This window comes from Podarcis vaucheri (assembly GCF_965113315.1).
Source record: "Podarcis vaucheri genome assembly, chromosome: 8".
NCBI classification, from domain to species: domain Eukaryota; kingdom Metazoa; phylum Chordata; class Lepidosauria; order Squamata; family Lacertidae; genus Podarcis; species Podarcis vaucheri.
Window position 1 is genome coordinate 47,962,788 of NC_138766.1, and position 20,150 is coordinate 47,982,937.

General features: G+C 41.0%; 1 protein-coding gene across 2 annotated transcripts in view; it reads left to right on the top strand.

Annotated features, from left to right (window-relative positions):
* Window positions 1-20,150, top strand: part of COLEC12 (collectin subfamily member 12) — an 83,087-nt gene that overhangs the window by 10,697 nt on the left and 52,240 nt on the right. For both annotated transcript variants that reach the window (XR_014222762.1, XM_082235168.1), the window contains exon 2: window positions 5,128-5,178. Coding sequence is in view for 1 of the 2 variants with exons in the window: in XM_082235168.1 (XP_082091294.1) it covers window positions 5,128-5,178 (51 nt within the window). In the remaining variant the exon portion in view is untranslated. The remainder of the gene's footprint in view (window positions 1-5,127; window positions 5,179-20,150) is intronic.

Here is a 20,150-nt window from a genome sequence, read left to right on the forward strand (position 1 = left end):
TTGCACTCCTAATTATATCTTTTGGGGACTTAATGGGGCTGAATCCTTTCCCACATACTCTACCTGCAAGCTCCGTTCTCTTCCCACTTACTGTACTTACATTGTAGCAAACAGCCTCTCCCTCTGTTGTCTGGCACGCTGTAGCAGCAGCCTCTACAATACAGTCATACCTTGTGTTGCGTTCCGCTCGTTACAAACTTTCAGCTTACAAAAGTGTTTACTTCCAGGTTCACCACCCACGCATGCACAGAAGCAATCTGCGTGCTTTGCACACACACAGAAGCGCTCAGTCACACCACATACATGCACAGAAGAGGCGCTCTAGTTGCGGACTTTTCAGGTTGTGAACAGCACCCCGAAACGGATTAAGTTCGCAACTAGAGGTACCACTGTACCAGAAACCCTGAGAAATGTCGTCTAATAGACTTATGTGCCTTAAGACAATTGTGTTTTCCAGGGCTTCTGGCACCACTGCAGTGAGGGAAGGTGGCTTGAGGAGTCCAGTGTCAGGCAGAGAGGAGCCATATCAGGCACTACAGCTCTGGTTCAGCCCAAGACAGAGAAGAATAGGAATATGGGGAGAATTACTGGTTGCCTTGTAATGCAAACATGTTATGAATGGGAAAAGTTTGTATCTTGGTCTAGGTGTTTTGAAGTTTGGCTTCATTGATCATTTAGGGGAAGTATACTTCTCAGTGGAAATAAACAACAGGTGACTGTCACTGTTGTGTCCTGCTTTTCGTGCGTAATATTTCTGCTGTAACTGCAAAAGTTGCAGCAGTATTTTTTTCACGTTACAGTTCAGATCCAAGCTCTTTTAACATGTTTCCAGTTTAGCTAGTCTCATACTTGTTTTCATTCATGCTGCTTGCTTATTTAGAATTAGAAAATGTCATGTATTGTGTGTTCTCGTTTGTCTAAATTGGTCAACGATCCCAGTAAATTAATTCAATTTGTGTCCAGCTTGTGAGTTTCCCAGAGAAATCTCAATGGCCAGAGTCAGGACTAGTAAGCAGTCGCCTTGTCTCTGTTGCTTTGAATAGGATGTTGCAGTCTATGCAGCCAACACTTGCACCATCTTAACTTGACTGAACTTTAATAAAATCCTTGAATGACAAAGTCTGAGCCTCAGCTTTTGATTCTTAGTAGACTTGGCCCATAATCTTGACACCAGACATTTATTTATGTTAAGTTGTGGGTGAACATATCAGACGACACAGTGATTCTTCAAACAGCTTTTGTTTATTCACAGGCCAGAACAGAACTGAAGGGTTCAGCCAGCCTGCTTATATAGAGCACCACTAGAACGCAACAGTAACAATTTTCTGTAACTATCCAATCTCTGAACGTCACTTTCAATCCCTTATTTGCATATGTGGACCTGAACTATCTACAATATCCCCCTGCTGGCCCAGGGTGAGAACTTCAGTACATAACAATTTATTTTACTCTTTATTATTACATTATATCCCACCTTTCCTCCAAGGAACTCGAGGTGGCGTACATGATTCTCCCCTCTCTCCATTTTAATCTAACAACCCAGAAATTGTTGGATTCCAGTTCCCATTATTCCCACCCAACATAGCCTATAGACAGAAAAGAGGGTTATTATCCAAAACGTCTGGAAGATACCAAGTTAGGGAGGACTGATACAGATTTAGGCACAACTTCTGCAAGTATGAGGCAGAGGTTCTTTTTCATTCACAAATGGTTAGTGCTGAACTTCCCAGGTTTCTTAGAAACATCTTTGGGATCAATAAAAAGGTTGTGGCAGCTATGCATAGATCATGAGTTGCCTAGGCCATTTTCAGATAGCACACAACCATGTATTCATGTTTTGAAAGCAGAAACACATGCTGACATACATTTATGGCTCTGTTTCTGTATTTGTCTTAAAAACACCACAAGTGCACGCCATGAGCAAAAGATTTAGCATGAATCATTACAGAGTCTTACTGCCAAGCAGAGAAAAACTATGCTTTAAAAAAGAAGTCACACTCTTATAAGGTTGCAAAACTAATTAATGCAATGGTCCAGGATAGCTAAATAAATTCCTGGCAACGCTGTTGGGCAAACCATGAGTAATTAATTGGCTTAAACAAACCATCTAGTGTTTGGGGGGTGGAGGTGTGGATTTTCAGAAACAAGCATAGCTGGCTATTTAACTCTTTCCTGGTCTTGCATGCCAAGCTCTATTTTGCCTTGCAGATCTAATGTAGTAAAAGCACTATTAAGAATTTCACTTACTCACAGCACACATTCTTTGTGTCTAGTCATTCAAATTAGTGTTGATTAATAATAGAGCTGAAGCCAATACAGCTGTATGCCCTGAACAACTGCACTTTCTGTATTAATAACTGTCTTGTGCCATGTGTCAACACAAATGCTAAAGTTATAATGAATGCCAGATATGTTTCTTCTGCATTAAAGACATGTGCTAGTGGTCTTTGGAATGGAAGAAAAAGGGTGACGAAAGGATAGTGTCATATCAGTAATAGGTAATGGAATTGTTGTTTCTTTCCTTATTTGGTAAAGTCCAAAGCAGTTTAATAATTTCTATTGTTCTCAAGAAAATACAAAAGGCAATATATACAGTGAGAGATTTTACTTTCTTGGGCTCCATGATCACTGCAGATGGTGACAGCTGTCACGAAATTAAAAGGCGCCTGCTCCTTGGGAGAAAGGCGATGGCAAACCTAGACAGCATCTTAAAAAGTAGAGACATCACCTTGCCAGCAAAGGTCCGTGTAGTTAAAGCTATGGTTTTCCCAGTAGTGATGTATGGAAGTGAGAGCTGGACCATAAAGAAGGCTGATCGCAGAAGAATTGATGCTTTTGAATTATGGTGCTGGAGGAGACTCTTGAGAGTCCCATGGACTGCAAGAAGATCAAACCTCTCCATTCTGAAGGAAATCAGCCCTGAGTGCTCACTGGAAGGACAGATCCTGAAGCTGAGACTCCAATACTTTGCCCACCTCATGAGAAGACTCCCTGGAAAAGACCCTGCTGTTGGGAAAGATGGAGGGCACAAGGAGAAGGGGACGACAGAGGACGAGATGGTTGGACAGTGTTCTTGAAGCTACAAACATGAGTCTGACCAAACTGCGGGAGGCAGTGGAAGACAGGAGTGCCTAGAAATTACACTTCTGCCTACAAGCCAACTAGCAATCTGAAGCAGATTACATGGAGAACATAGGAGCCAGCTCCAGGGGGCCTGGGTACCCACAATAATAAAATTGTGGGGGCTGGGCACCCATAAAGTCAATGAGAAAAGCCAGCAGGTAGCAGTAGTGCTGCCTCCAAGAGAGAAGCAGTTCAGCTCCATCCTCCACAACCAGCCAGTGAGGCTCTCTTTTATGGGGGAGGGGGAGCCTCAAACACAGAGGCAGTGTCTCTACCTCTGAGTCTGAGCCCCTCGCCGCAGAAAAGGGTGCGTTGCTGGCTGTAGGTAGGAGGAGGAAGATGATCCACCACCACCAGCCGCCACAATGCACTGTGATGTCTCATGTCCACGTGGTGGCAGATACCCACAATCCGAAGGACGAGATGGCACCCCTGTTGGACAGCAATACTGGAAGCAAAGTCCCTTAATATTGACTGGATACTGAAAACCCTTAATGACAGCAGCAAAATAAACCCCACCCTTACATGCACTACAAAACCAATCCATATTAGGGCAGGAAATATATGTGTTCCATTGTTGGACATATATTTTTTGTAAGTATGCATGCAAACACACACACACACACACACACCTGGCTTTGAGTGTGTGAAGTGTGTAAACTTTCTCTCTTACCTGCCAGGGTACCCAGTAACTTGGCATAGTAGTTTCATAGGGATTATGTCAGGGTTCAGTTGTACATCTCAACAGCTACATAAAACCACTGGCAGTTGTTGTTTACAACTTTCCTCTTTTGGACTGTTTGGTTTCAAAAAAAATGTTTTCTATGTCTTCTTTATTTGTTTTTAATTTTGTCATTTGTTGGTGTTATATTATTCTAACTTCTTCATTCTTGGAGTAGATCCACTGATACTAGTGAGGCCTTAAAGGTAAAGGTACCCCTGCCCGTACGGGCCAGTCTTGACAGACTCTAGGGTTGTGCGCTCATCTCACTCTAGAGGCCGGGAGCCAGCGCTGTCCGCAGACACTTCCGGGTCACGTGGCCAGCGTGACAAGCTGCATCTGGCAAGCCAGCGCAGCACACGGAATGCCGTTTACCTTCCCGCTAGTAAGCGGTCCCTATTTATCTACTTGCACTTAAGGGTGCTTTCGAACTGCTAGGTGGGCAGGAGCTGGGACCGAATGACGGGAGCTCACCCCGCCGCGGGGATTCGAACCACGGACCATGCGATCGGCAAGTCCTAGGCGCTGTGGGTAAAACCCGCATCCCTTAGTCCCTTAGTGAGGCCTTAGTCATGACCAATTTATGTCCCATTGATTTAATTGGGTCTACTTTAAGCATAAATATCTGGATCCAACCCAGCAAGTTTAGACCCTTAGCAACTTATAATAAATGATGATGTCAGATAAATGAAAACCTGGCAAGCCTGCTGATTACAGGCCTCGTTCTGTCTATGGAAGAACTAGACCACATGAAGCAGAAGATCAGAAACTTCAAAGCATCTTGCTAGGAGGTCTTCATCCTCATTCATAAAAGATCCCTCTTTTCTCTTCTAACACAGGACAGGGGTTAAATCTCTGTATTTGTTTGCCTTATTGTAGTTGCAGCAGTGATGTATTTCAAGCCAAGTATAGCTTGCTTTCTTGGATATTGTTTGGTAAGTGAAATTAGTCTGTTCTATTAAACTATGTGCTGGACCACCCAATAATTTCCACACACAAGCTGCTGAGCATGACCAGATGGTTTTGTACTTTTGATTCCGACAAACAGAGCTCCAAAAGTTATGTATCAACTAAAGATAGATGTTTCAAAGGGTGGGTGGGGGAAATGCCCTTGATATTTTTCAGATCCCACTGAGCCAAAGATTGCATTTAAGTGCAAATTCTAAGCAGAATTGTCTACAAATGTTTAGTTCAAACATATATTATCGTACACTATATTATATGCCAGTGGCTGTCATATACTAATAAAAAATTCTGCCTTTGTTTTTTATATGTATACACAGACGATTTTGCAGAAGAAGAGGAGGTTCAGTCCTTTGGCTATAAGAGGTTTGGTAAGTTAAATCCTCACATTTTCATAGTGATTAAACGGAGAAGACAAACTTCTTCAGATGTAGCACAAAAGTGTTGTGAATGTTTACGACTAGCATGTAATTCAAACTTTAAAAAGAAGAGACAAGATATTTGACTGGAGGTTGAAAGTGTTGGAATACGTTTGGAGAAGATGTGTTAGTTGTATAAAGTTTACTTATTATAGGGAACTGTTTTCATCACTTGCTTATTTATGTCATTGTTTTTGCCAATCATTGTAATTCAGAAGGAATAGTTCTTTACTAGCAACTGAGAGCCATGCCATCTTGATACTATGACTTAAGTCACTTCCTGACATTGGTCTTAATAGTGACAGTAGCAACAAGAGAAGGCATGAAACACAAAGTGCATTATAAAAGTATTGCTTCCTGTTGTGAGTCTGAAGTACCATCACTGTTCAGGTACAGCAATAGCCTTCCCAACTCTGTGCATCTCCTGCTAGCCCATGTGGACTAACGCTGAGCAGAATGGGGAATTTCCTCCTTCCCCTCTACCCATGTGGTTTGTGAGTACTTGATACCCTTACCTATTACTTTAAAGACCATTTACATTGCAGCAGTTGATGATAATGAATTAACTTATTAATCACCTTATATCTATGTATCTCGCAAGTTGATTTACAGATTATTATAAAAACAACTAAAACGGTTTTTAAGATAGTACAGAAACAGCTAAAAATATAACCACATAAGCTTTGTGTAAGCGAGTCATAATGTATGCTCAATAAACAAGACTGGAGGAGCCTTGAGTTTTAAATTGGAAGCCTTTCCATTGACTTCCAGCATGGTGGCTTTGTAGTGTATGAAAATGTAATGGCCTGTGAATAATTTAAAAATACTGCTCTGCAATACAACAAAGTAATAATTAAGCATTGCAGCTGAGAGGCATTTTCAAGATCTATTATGTGACAGAACAGGTACAAATATTTTAAGTTTTCTTTTGTCCCCCATGAATTGACCCACTTTAAACTATAGTAAATCTCTTCTGATGATTTCAGAAGTATCATATTACTAACGAGAGAGACAGTAGAGTGGGAAGCTTTTATAGTGTTGGCAGCAGGAAGGAATTTAACAGACTGAACTAAAACAAGGAGAGGGTAAAGGCATTTTTACCTTACCCCCCCTCTCCTCAAATACACTTCAGGGACGCCTCCTCACTCTAGGATTCTGTGTTCCTTAGAGGTGGAAGGCAATCTTATATTTGGAAGAAAGCCCTTTTAAAATAGTCTAAACAGTGAATTTTCCCTCCCTCAACAAACATGCAATCCCACATCCTCTGTCCGTGGGATCACTAACTTATTGAGTTCACTTGAAATGCCAGATTATGCTACCATTCCCTGCAATAGGCAAAACCATAGTCTCGCTGAATTGAGCCAAAAGAGTATTAAATAACAACCAGTGTGAACTCTGGCCTTCTTTGAAAGTGCTTGGAGAAATATGAGCTTGTAGTGTGTGCTGTGTGTGTTTATTTAAACAGTGGAGGAAAGTCACAAGGTTAGGAGAAGTTCTTTGTCTAAATTTTCATCTTCTTCTGCATTTAAATTAGCTTAGAAAGTAGATGACTGAGGGACATGTTGAATTCACGAGTCGGAAGGAAAATAAAATAAAACAAGTTCTGTACAAGTTCAGTGTCATCCAAGGCTTAAGACAATAAAAAGAATCTAAGCATCTTCCTTAAAACATAGAGATTATATGAACATACGTATAAGTGCAATGTGTCAGTAACTCCTATCTATGAAAATTTGTTGAAGTACAGTCTCCTTTTGCCAGTGCCACATACCGTATTTTTCGCTCTATAACACGCACCCGACCATAACACTCACGTAGTTTTTAGAGGAGGAAAATCCGTAGGCATGCCACCCGTAGGCATTCCCTCCATAACACGCACAGACATTTCCCCTTACTTTTTAGGAGGAAAAAAGTGAGTGTTATGGTGCAAAAAATACGGTACCTCTGACTGCAAGAGGACGAGACCACAACATGAGTGATTGATTTTCCTGGCATGCCCCTGCTTATAAAAACTCCCCATGACATCTGGTTGACCTCTGTCAGCAGATGCAAGAATGCTGAGTTAACTGGACCACTGACCTGACCCAACCTGGTGATTTTTATGCTCTTAGGAATAGCTCCTCAGTGACAGAATGGTGTGTTCATCCATTCCAGGGGTACTATGGTGTGCAAAGGAATTGCCAAGAGTGACAGGTTTGCTGATTCAGATGTTCATTATTCTAGTCTTCCGTGTTAACACGATATAAATGACAAAGCACCTTTTCTTATCACTCTTAGTTAGACATCAGTCAGGGAGTAGCTTCTTTGAAGGCAACTGCTCCAGATAATGAACCAGAGATTTATGTATATTCTGGGAAGCTCCCACCAGAACGAACCCCTTCCTAAACCAGGAACTTTTTGTTTTAAAACACCCAGTGAACAAACTGTGGAAGATGACTTGTCAGAGATAGAATTATACATAGACTTCTAAGCATTCCCTTTGGAACATTGGTTTTGATGAGACATAATTGCTTTGCGTTTTAAATCTAGAATCACACCCATCACGATGTTGATGGTGATCATAATGGATACCATTTTCCTGGTTGTTCCAAATTGTTGTTCTTTGAGGGGGTGTCCAGTGCAGAGGCATCATCATCATTTTCCCATTTCCCACTGATAGTTCCCATATATTTTCACCCATTGCAAAGATGTCCCTATAGCAAAAAGCTACCACCTCCGTACCATTTTGTTAATTATTCCCCTATAGCCCTAGTATCAGAGGTAGTGTTACCATGAATTCGGAAGGGGGGGGGTGGAATCTAGAAAGTTGAAAAAACTATTTTTAAAAATGTTTTGATGGCTGTTCTTTGCTTCACAACTGTATGGAATCATTCAAGAAGCTGCAGTAAGTTTTTGTTCTTGAATACTCATTGTTTGCTATGCAGATGTGATTTTGGTATTCCCTCTGTTTTGAGAAAATATTTTCCTTCACCCTCCTTAAGCTGCTGTCATTTGGTGAGTTAGCAGCAGTTTCATGACAAAAAGCAAATATTGGGAAGAAAGTGAAAGAATTTGACTCAATTCTTGTCATGGAATGATGGAATGGTGTCTGAACTATGAATAAGGTAGAGAGAGAGAAAATACTGTCTTCTTCAGAAGTAGAATGAAACAACAGATAAAGGTAACATCCTTCCATTCATTGTTGATCTCTGAAGTGAAGCAGATCTGAAAGAAGTGTGGTGGCAACTTGACACAGCCATATGTGTGTTGGGATGCCAGCGTAAATATGGGGGAAAGCAGTTCCATTCACAAGAAGCAGAATGCCTGATGTGTTAAAAAGGGTAGAATGTTGATGTATGGAAATTCAAAATAGGGTCTGCTACAATCATTGCATGCCCAGCAGCAGAGTCCCCCCACCCCGGTGTGCCTGTATTGAAAAGGGGTAAATGAATGGATGAAACAGCTGTCTGGGATTTAAAATGGTGGAATTGTCAGCAGCATTAGCAGACAACAGCTAACTCCTTGGAGGGTGTCTATAAAAATCATCATCCATTTATTATCTGATGAATCATTATGGGATAATCCAGGGTGGGGTATGCTCTTCATAGCATCTTCTAAATTGCTGTCATAGTGATGATTGTCTTCATAATGGTCAAAACTTAATGGAAAGCTCTCAATCATTATTAAGTGCATTGCATTCCCGTTGTTTCCTTTACAGAACTTTGTGGCTTTATGACCTTTGCCAGGGGTGGGGATGAAGATGAGTTCAGAATCAAGCGCATAATTCTCATGGTCATGGAGAAGAATGGGGCAGCTGTGTGTACCATGCACTGTTTTCCAACCAGTGGTTCTTGACCCCATGGGTGTCACAGGATGGGTTGGGGGGGAAATTAAAACGATGTACAAAACCATAGTTTATATTTACACACATATATTTTAATATAGGAGTACAACATTCTTTTTCAGTCCTTCAAGAAGATACGTGTGTGTGTGTTTGGCATTATATATGTAAAGATAGCTGGTTTTGTTGCTTTGTTTTTATTGCAGTCATCACTGAATTGCAAAGATATGATGCTGCAGGTGGGATGCAGCTTCTTTTATAAGTTTGTTTCCAAGTGCAACAAACATACAGTATACCTTAAATAGTTACAGTATTTTTTTAGTTTTGCCTTTGGGTTAATATATAGTATCTGCAGTGCTACACACACAAACATGTTACCTCTACTCCATTCACAAAGAATGTTAAAATTACACATTATCAATTAAAATACTTTTTTAAAAGTGTGATTAAACTGGCCACCTTATTTTGAAGAAATAGCCACCTTGAGGGACCCAATCTGGATTCATTGCAATTTTCTGCTGAAGGTCACTTTCTTTAGCTGATACCCCACCCCACAAGGCAAACAGCATCTTTGGGTACAAATAACAGCCTGGAGTGGTGGTCACAAACTATTTTTCAAGTGCAAAGAGGATCACTAGTCTAAAAAAGTTGAAAGACTCTGATATTGTGTGGGGTACACACACACACACACGTACTGTAGATTTGCTATGATTCTGCTGACCTTAAATCACAGTCCTAAGGCATGTTACCATAGTATAAACCAAGTTTCCTCAACTTGGTGCTCTCCTGATATTTTGGACTAAAATTCCCAACTGCTGATGTAGAAGATAGGGGAAGGTAGGGGAAAGCTGCTATGGAAAGTGCAGAAGTAAATTACTGAGAATTCTTCATGCTTGGTTGCCTGTGGCAGAGCTCAAGGAACCCCATATTGCTTTTCTGTCAGCACAGTGAAACTGTAACCAAGCCTTTATCCAAAGTGCAGAGATCCTAAATGCTAGCCAAGAAACAGCAGGAATAGTAATTTTATTTAGTCTTGCCTCTTTTGAAAATCTCATTTGCCCTTTTGCAATGAGCTATCCAAACAAGGAAACAAAACTTTCTCTTGCTTGTTTTGAGCCCATGTGGCTTTCTAGATGAATGCTTAAGCATGTAATGAAAGATATAAGAAATGGGAGACTTTGGTAAAGAAAATATGGAAGAGTGTTGAGGAATAGCTTCTATTTTATTTTCCATTTTCCATACATAGATTGATGCCAATGATTCTACCAAAAAACCTTAGTGTTGGGGATGGGCAGTGGAGCTGAATTTGTTCAGTGAATTATTGGAACTTCCAGAACAATTCATTATTTGGACTTGTCTACATGAGGTGTTATTAATGTCTCATTTTAACATGAAAAAGCAGATTATTATTTTTCCATTCTCTATCTAGGGTGTTGTCTAATGTTTTCACACATACAAATGCTTTATTTGCCTGATAGGGCTGCCAGGTTTTTGAAGAACAGCTTTCGTGGAAAAGAGTGTGATGGGTTAGAAATTGCCTGCCACCAGCCTGATAGCGAGTTCAGTAGTGTTCTTCTGACAGAGTAAGATTCCTGTGGGTGTAATTTTAAATCAGAGCTTGGGGGTTTACCTGAATTGCTAGAAAGCAAACTAATTTGGGGGAAATCAGAGTTAAGCACAATATATCTTCTTCAGTCAAACAGCATGACTTTGAGGCAGCTTCTTTAGCTGTCTTCTAGGGTTAAAGTTGTCCCTATTCTGAATGAGGCAGGCCTGTCTTGGTCACTTCCCAAATGGTCATTATAAACATGTAACTGCTAGTCAAAGTAAGATACAAGCCCTTCGCAAAATTACGCAACACCCATTTAAACATGTGGCAGCCTGCCTACACAAGCTCAGTAAAACATGTTATGTAACAGATTTTGGCCACTGTGTTTAAAACTCATGTGTGTTTTTCCAGTGGCACCATTTCTTCTCACTTCTGTAAGAATACACCTTCTCCCCCCCCCTCCTTTTTGAAAAAGTCAGTGATAAAGACTTTAATTTTTTATATTTTTCTTGCATACACCTGACTATGGAACAGTCCAAGTAGATACGATTTTAGTGTGTTACTTGTACAGTGGTACCTCGGGTTACATACGCTTCAGATTACAGACTCTGCTAACCCAGAAATAGTACCTCAAGTTAAGAACTTTGCTTCAGGATGAGAACAGAAATCGTGCTCTGGTGGCGCGGCGGCAGCAGGAGGCCCCATTAGCTAAAGTGATGCTTCAGGTTAAGAACAGTTTCAGGTTAAGAACGGACCTCTGGGACTAATTAAGTACCGTACGTAATCCACACCTTTTCCTCCCTGCACATGATCCAGCTAAATAAGGAAGGAAGTAGTGATTACATTCTTGGTATATGCCCACCAACCATGTTATTGAGACTGCCTACATTTGTTTTCATCTGCTTTCAAATGGGCACACTGTACAATAATGCAAAATCAATTTGCAATGAGCTTTTATTTTCTGAATGAAACCCGTCTCTCAATAAGTGCTTTTCAGAGGCAAAATACTGTGTGTGAACTATGTGGGGGGAAAGCAAATACTCAGTCACCGTTGATTCTGGAATTGTGTGTACGGAGTCTTCATTCCTAAAATTGAGCCTGTCTTGATGTAATCTACTCATTAAAGAATCCTAATAACGATCCGTCTCCCTCTCACACAGACATGTGGTTGAGAGAATCTTCTATCATACATAATGCCTTTGTTAAAGTCTGCATCCTCACTATGGCCATCCAATCTTCTGTTTTGTTGTTTACTCTTAAATGTATATAAATCCACAGAAATGCATCCTATTTCAGCTTTCTTCATACATACAAATAGACTAAACCTTTATTTTGCTGGGCTTCTCTCTTAATTAAAACAAACAAACATTGAGAACTGTCAGTGATCAACAGGTGGATATGGAGAAGAGTGGCAGGTTGTACTAGTTTCTCCAAGGTCAAACTAACGTCCTTTTCTAGTACTTTTCTGGTTGTTCAGCTGACCATGACTGCTTGGGGAATGATATGCAATAGGGAATTGGGAAGCTCTATCTTCTGCTTTCCTTATGTGCCTAACATTTGAAAAGTACACTATCCTAAAAGCATGTTGTTGCTATTATTTCTGTGCCACCCTTTCTCTTCATTAGGAATGTAGCACAGTGTACAGTAGCACCTCGGGTTATGTTACCCGCGGGTAACGTAAAGTTTAGGTTGTGAAAGTGGCCAACCCGGAAGTGTTTCACCCATTCGCAGAAGCGGTCTACCACCGCGCGCATGCGTATAACAGTGATCCTCAGGTTGCGAAAACCTCAGGATCCAGCCAGACCTCCAGAACGGATCCCGTTCGCAACCAGAGGTACCACTAGATACAATATCATCAATTAGCCCAAAGCGCTTATAGTCAAAACCCATAAAAACTCCCTGAGAAAGAAGCTAACTTAAAACTACAATCCATATTACAACTGATGGGAGCATCTACCTTCCAAAAGTCCTGGTGAACTTGTACGAATGTCTTTCGCTGACACCTGAAGGCTACCAGTGAGGAGATTCCTCTCCAGGGAAGAGATTCCATAACTGGGGTGCTGCTACCAAGAAGGACCTGTCTTGTGTAATCACCCCTGGGCCATCACCATTGGCAGCAACACAAGCAGAGCCTCTCCCACTGAACGCAGGGTATGGGCCAGAACATACTGAGGGGGGCAATCTTTTAAATACTTCAGCCCATAGAAATTCAGGGTTTTGTACATCAGTACCAACACCTTGAATTGGGCCTGGTAGCTCACAGTCAGCCAATGCAGTGCTTTAAGGATGCTATTAAAGTACATAGTCAAAATCCACTGAAAAGTCCCCCTGGCATACCTCACGGAAATAAATGAGAAATTAATAATAATAATAATAATAATAATAATAATAATAATAATAATAATAATAAATTTTATTTATATCCCGCCCTCCCCAGCCGAAGCCGGGCTCAGGGTGGCTAACAACAATAAAATAGTACAACATTCTAAAAACATTTCATTATAAAAATTAATTAAAATCAAATTGATGGCATAAGGACCCTTCCATGCTTTTATGCAATTCATTTCATTTGAGCAGTGGATTATGGCTTTTATGATTTCTGAACAGAATTCCATAACTTGTTGGTGAATTCTTCATAACACAATCGGCCTTGGATGACAATAAAGTAAAGTTTATTTTATCGTTAAATGAAGAGAAGGCAATTTCAGATTGTACAGATGCAATTATAATGGAAAATACTACTAATAAACACATGTTTTAAAAAAATCTCTGTAGTGGGTGAAGTAGGAATATTTCTCTAGCCCTCTAACCAGCATCTGGTTCATACTCAAAGACCATGCTGTAATATTGGCAAAAAAACAGAGGTCATCCTTTACCAATGGAAATTGCTGCAACAAAAATGATATCATATTTCTTTAGTACTCCTTTTGCCATAGCAACAGCATTATATTGCATTAAGTCAAATGGAATTTTATTCCAAAACATACAAATAAGTTGGATTACTACTTCCTGCACTTTTTAGTATGAAAGCAGAATTTTCTCCTTGGTTTCTGCAACAGGTTTTTAAAAAAATTATATTTCATATCTTGTGGAAAGCACGAAGAAATATTTGTATTCATTATTTGAATAGGTGGGTTTCCAAACACCATCAGTCCAGTAAATCTGCAGATATTTCAAACAAACAAACTCATGTCCCAGTTGGGAAAGAACTTGACAGCATAATGTCATAAGGATCAAGCTAATTGGCCTTTTCATTTTAAAGAGAACTTTATGAAACTTGGCTCAGTCAGTTTCATCACATGTTCCTAGTCTGGCACTCCAGTATCGTGCAGCTGGAAGCACAGGAAATATCATGGGGGGAAGACAGCAACATGTCCCCTAGAATAACTCTCTGCAACCCACTATAGCTGTCCATTATAGTGGATTGTCTCTAAGCACCCTAACGTGGTTTGTGCTTTGTGGACGAGATTGGCATAAGCACATGATCGGTCTTGGATGTATGTTGCCCAAAGTGTTATCTCTACCACATAGCTATATTTGTGGGAGTGCTGGCAATTAAAATATTCTTTGCTATCTTGGAGTGCATCGTACTGGAAATACTAGGTAAAGGTAAGGGGACCCCTGACAGTTAAGTCCAGATGCAAACAACTCTGGGGTTGCTGCGCTCATCTCGCTTTACAGGCTGAGGGAGCTGGCGTTTGTCAGCAAACAGTTTTTCCGGGTCATGTGGCCAGCATGACTAAGCCGCTTCTGACGCAACGGAACACCGACACCTGAGCAGCACACAGAAACGCCAATTACCTTCCCTCCAGAGTAGTACCTATTAATCTACTTGCACTTTGATGTGCTTTCAAACTGCTAGGTTGGAAGGAGCTGGGACCGAGCAACGGGAGCTTACCCCGTCGTGGGGATTCGAACGGCTGACCTTTTGATCAGCAAGCCCAAGGCTCAGTGGTTTAGAACACAGCGCCACCCACGTCCCACTGGAAATACTAGCAGGTGCCAATTTAGTATTAAAATGTCATCCAAAGATAATTGTGCAGCATGTCTGCTTCAGTGATCTAAGACTGTGATAACACAGCTAAATCAGCATGCAGAAATTCTGGGTTCTGCTGTATCAACCCCACTTTTTGACTACCTTAGGCATAGGGTAACTTGGAATATTTCTTGCACATGGCAGACCAGTCATCAGACTGCATCTGCCTGTGGCAAATCACAGCCATGACACACTGAAGTATGTGTATAAACAGGTCTTCAGTTTAGCAAAATTCCAGGTTATTGGGGAGGTCTCCTCATCACTCAGGACGCGGGTGGCGCTGTGGGTAAAACCTCAGTGCCTAGGACTTGCCGATCGTATGGTTGGCGGTTCGAATCCCCGTGGCGGGGTGAGCTCCTGTCTTTCGGTCCCAGCTCCTGCCCACCTAGCAGTTCGAAAGCACCCCTAAGTGCAAGTAGATAAATAGGTACCGCTTTATAGCGGGAAGGTAAACGACGTTTCCGTGTGCTGCGCTGGTGCTGGCTCGCCAGAGCAGCTTCGTCACGCTGGCCACGTGACCTGGAAGTGTCTCCGGACAGCGCTGGCTCCCGGCCTCTTAAGTGAGATGAGCGCACAACCCTAGAGTTGGACACGACTGGCCCGTGCGGGCAGGGGTACCTTTACCTTTACCTTTACCTCATCACTCAGAAACTAAAAACTTGAGACAGTCTGCTTCCTTACTTATTAGAAGGTAGTAGTGCTTTAACAGACGAGTAGAGCCTACTCCTAAATTATTGTACCACAGTGGAAATCCTGTGTGGAATGCAAATTATGTATGCAAATTGTCTGATGGAATCTGATGTTTATATAACTTGGTTAAAATTATATATAGTGATATACTCTTAGAACTGTAGAGTTAATCTAGAACATGAAAGGCGACTTGTATCCTGTCTGCTAGGATGCATTTATCTCAGTCACCAGTAGTTAAACAGTCCAGCCTTCAGTTTTTGTTGGCACCAGGTTTAATAAAACCAAAAGAAGACAGCTATATTTTTGGTCCTGTGTTTGATGTGTGTAGTGCTGAGAACAGCAAAAATGGAGAACAAAGTGCAACAGAGCAGGAACAGCAGTTGTTGTAGAATCAGTTGTGGTTGGTGAAGGCATCTGATGCTTCAAAATCTAAAAATCCCCTATTGTGGGATGATGAAAAACAATTTGTTGTTGAGCAAAATATAAGCTGAGTTTTTCATTATAGCAGCATACCTCTTCCCATTGTTTTGGACACATTTCCTCAAAATACATATTTCTAATACTCATTCATAGAAAGAGATATTAAAAACTTCAACTGCTCCAACTGGCATGTATTAAAGTTCTCTCTTTGCTCTGACTTGAATTGTTTTGGTTTATATACTGTACTTAACTTCATCAGATTGGAATATGTGATACAGACATATTTCAAGACAAGGTTAAAAACATCTGCAGTTTAGAAACAGGGTCCCTAGGGAGGGTGTTAAATCCAGAGAGTGCTGATCTGTTTCCTGTCTTTGTTATGATTTCTCCACTGTAACTGAATATCCCTCTGAGCTACAGCAAATGAGAGTTATCCTAGTACGGCTGTGTCAGCAGTCCAAGAATTGCTGGCATTACCTCCCCCTTTCACGTATTTCTAGCTAACTTCCAGAATCCCAAAGCAGATTTTTATTCATTTACATTGTAAACTGTTCTATCAGAGGTTGCTTTGAATGAAATGGACACTTGCCTCATGCTCTCATCCTCTGTATGTTAAAAGAACAAATGTAAGTCTTAGCCCAGAGATACCTATGTACACAGAAACATAGAATTGTAGAGTTGGAAGGGACTACGGGGGTCTTCTAGTCCAGCCCTCTTTTTGCCCAACATGGGGTTTGAACCCATGATCCTGAGATTAAGAGTCTCATGCTCTACCTACTGAGCCAACTGACCAAAACTACACAAGAATGAAACAGAAAACGTTGCTCAGTTTAAGACACATTGCATGTTATGTCCAATTAAATTAAGACAACCTAGTCCTGGTGAAGTATACCCTAGTACAGAGCTTTCCAAACTTTTCAAATTGGTGACACACTTTTTGGACATGCATCATTTTGCGACACAGTAATTCAGTTTTACTAGCAAACCAGAGGTTAAGCTAACCCTTTCCAGCCCCAAGAGGAGCATGGGGAGCATATGTGCGACACACCTACACACTGCAGTTGACACACTAATGTGTCGCGGCACACAGTTTGGAAAGCTCTGCCTTAGTATATTTAGTGAACAAGAAGACTGCAGTTGTGCTCCACTCAGAATTCAGCAAGGTCACAGGACATCCTTATAGGAATCTCAGAAACCTGCCAGAAGGTGTGTAAGTCAATGTTTGAAAAAAACCATGCAATTAATATTATTAGGTTTCACAGCACTGGTAATATATTGTTTGGACTGTGCTGAATAATACTTGTCAAACAACATGGAAAAGATTCAGAAATGTACATAAATGATAAAGAATCTAAATGAAAGACCCTGCAAGGACAGGTAGAAAGAACTGGATTTGTTCACCATATGTGGAAAAGAGTATGAGTGGAGGATCATACAGTACAGTTAAAAACAAGCTAGCTTTAGATCAAGCTGCCGAAGAAACTTGTACAGTGGTACCTCAGGTTAAGTACTTAATTCGTTCCAGAGGTCCGTACTAAACCTGAAACTGTTCTTAACCTGAAGCACCACTTTAGCTAATGGGGCCTCCTGCTGCTGTTGTGCCGCCGGAGTACGATTTCTGTTCTCATCCTGAAGCAAAGTTCTTAACCCGAGGTACTATTTCTGGGTTGGCGGAGTCTGTAACCTGAAGCATATGTAACCCGAGGTACCACTGTAATTTTCTTTCTAGGAAGTTTTCAAGGAAAGGTTGGGTATGGATGCTTTACTACAGGACTTACTGCTTCCCATTCACTGGCTTCCACCATACAATTTAATGATTGAGATTAGAACTGATTTGTTTAAGATGTTCTGGTGTCTTAGGCAAAGAGAATTAAATAGCTGTAAAAATATTGTAATATGATTGTGGAAATGGTTTGGGTGATATCTTTGGGTCCCAACAAAGCCTTCGTATTTGAAGACTGAAGTAGAAAGGACTACTGTTGGCCAGGCCTGTAAGCACCTTCCATTTTCATGTCTTATAAGTTGGAGAAGAACAGGTGTGTTGCCATAAAGACAGCTGGATGGTGATGCTTTTTCAAGAGGGGTTCAACCTTTCCCATCCCTTCACCTGGCTGGAGGGCACATCACCTAGTATGCAGGAGAACAATAAACCAAAGAGCTAGTCTTTGGTCTATAGCTGAAGCTAGGAGCTGGAAATGAGACGTAAAGGCTTGTCTTCCTCTGTGCTGAATCCAAAGCAATGACTTTGAGGACCTCACCCTCATAAAAACCTAAGGCAAAAGCAAGATCTGTGGAGTGTTAGTGCTATGAGCCTTTCCATCTTATGCTCAGATCATATATACAGTGCTCCCTCGGCCAATAAAGCGAGATGAGCGCCGCAACCCCAGAGTCGTCCGCGACTGGACCTAATGGTCAGGGGTCCCTTTACCTTTACCTTGGGTTAAGAACTTAATTCGTTCTGGAGGTCCGTTCTTAACCTGAAACTGTTCTTAACCTGAGGTACCACTTTAGCTAATGGGGCCTCCTGCTGCCACGCTACCACCACGCGATTTCTGTTCTCATCCTGAAGCAAAGTTCTTAACCCGAGGTACTATTTCTGGGTTAACGGAGTCTGTAACCTGAAGTGGATGTAACCCGAGGTAGCACTGTATGTGTAAATAAAACAATATATCCTAAAGACATCACTAATTACAAAATTATTGATGGTAGCACCTAGCAAACGCATAGTAGGAACTATAGATTTTGGCTGTGTGGTACTACTAGAACAAAACTGAGATGTTTATAGAACATCTTGTAGCTGAAGGTTTCCCCTAGTTGTTTACTTTTACAAACTTAAGTGATAATTTACTTTAAGACTGGCTTTGCAGTGATCCTTTCCTAAATCCTTTGTTGGGTGCCGGAAGATTATACCTTCCCTACTGGGTTAATTTTGTTTGTTTGTTTTCATTCTTCCTTGGTAGAGAGATGGACATCTGGCAGCTCTTTGATGCTTTCTGTAATGATCTACGTGTTCTCAGGCTGCTTAAGCTGCCAGGGCTGACCGCCACTGAAAGACAGCACAGCTAGTCAGCATATTTCTTGGTCTTGGAAATACACTGCTTGGAAAGTCTGGAACTCACATTGCTTCGCCTTGAACTAAGCAGTGAAGACTAGCCAATAGATTTCCAGTAAACTGTACATATATTTAACACAGGGGAAGTATTTGAACCGTGCCCTCTGTGAGACTTCTGCACAAAATGAGAATGGTGCCAGAAAAGACAACAGTTCTAGGAGTGACATGCAATTTATATGCCCACTCTTCAGGTTAGGCAAAATATATTTTGAAAAAATGAACTTAACCAACTTCAGTCCATTAATTTCAATGGATCTGTCCTGGATGTTAACTTCGTTGGATACAGCCTACTGTATATATTTTGTGAAGGAAATGTAAGGTTTTCCTTGGTTTGTACTACTGTTTCTTGCATTTCAATGCAACAAATAACAAATTCCATACCATCAATTTTCCAGAAATACTTGTGTGCAGAGGTGGACTTAATACATTATGTGAATAATACATTTACTTATCCTTGCTCACATCTGTAGTTTCCAACAATACTGAATACCTGAGGAACAATTATATGTTAATGTAAACAGCATTGTTGTTGTTTTAAAAAAGTATCTTGTGTTGCAAACAAGTTTATTATTGTTGTTTTCGTATCTTTTATTTTAAAAATAGAGGTAGGTAGGAGGAAGGGAAGGAGGGAGATTGACTGATCACCTGAGGGTAAGAAGAGCCTGCTTTTATGTAATTGTCTCCTCCATCTTCACAGAGATGGTGATCAGTGCTGCCTAGAGATTACTGTACCATTTATAATGCAGTGAATGCACCTGCCTGCTGCAGTGTGGAAGTATTTATCCCTTGCAAAATCATTTTATGAATATGGACTTGATACAGAAATGCAGTTTATATGCAGGTCTGTTTCTATTCCTGTGGGTTATCCTGACTAGATCAGGGTATATCTTTGATGCTGACAGGCTTCCTTACAAACACACACACACACACACACACACACACACACGTTCTTTTTGGATAGTCACTAATTTAAAAAAAGTATTTTGACAACTTTTCTGGATGTGGTATGGATGCAATAGCTACACCACTGATTTTTTACTTTAATGGTCTGAGTCATAGTCTTGTTCATATACTGTAAACCAGGGGTTGGGAGGCTTCTTCAGCTTAAGGGCTGTATTCTCTTCTGAGCAACCTTCCAGGGGCCACATGCCAGTCAGTGGAGAGTGGGGGTCAGGGGCAAAAATGGGTGGAGCAACGAATGCAAATTTCACATCTGTACAGCAGGCTAGTTTCTACACACATTCATGCACACACTCTTACAATTCAGACAAGGAAGAGACATTTCCAGATTTCCAGAAAA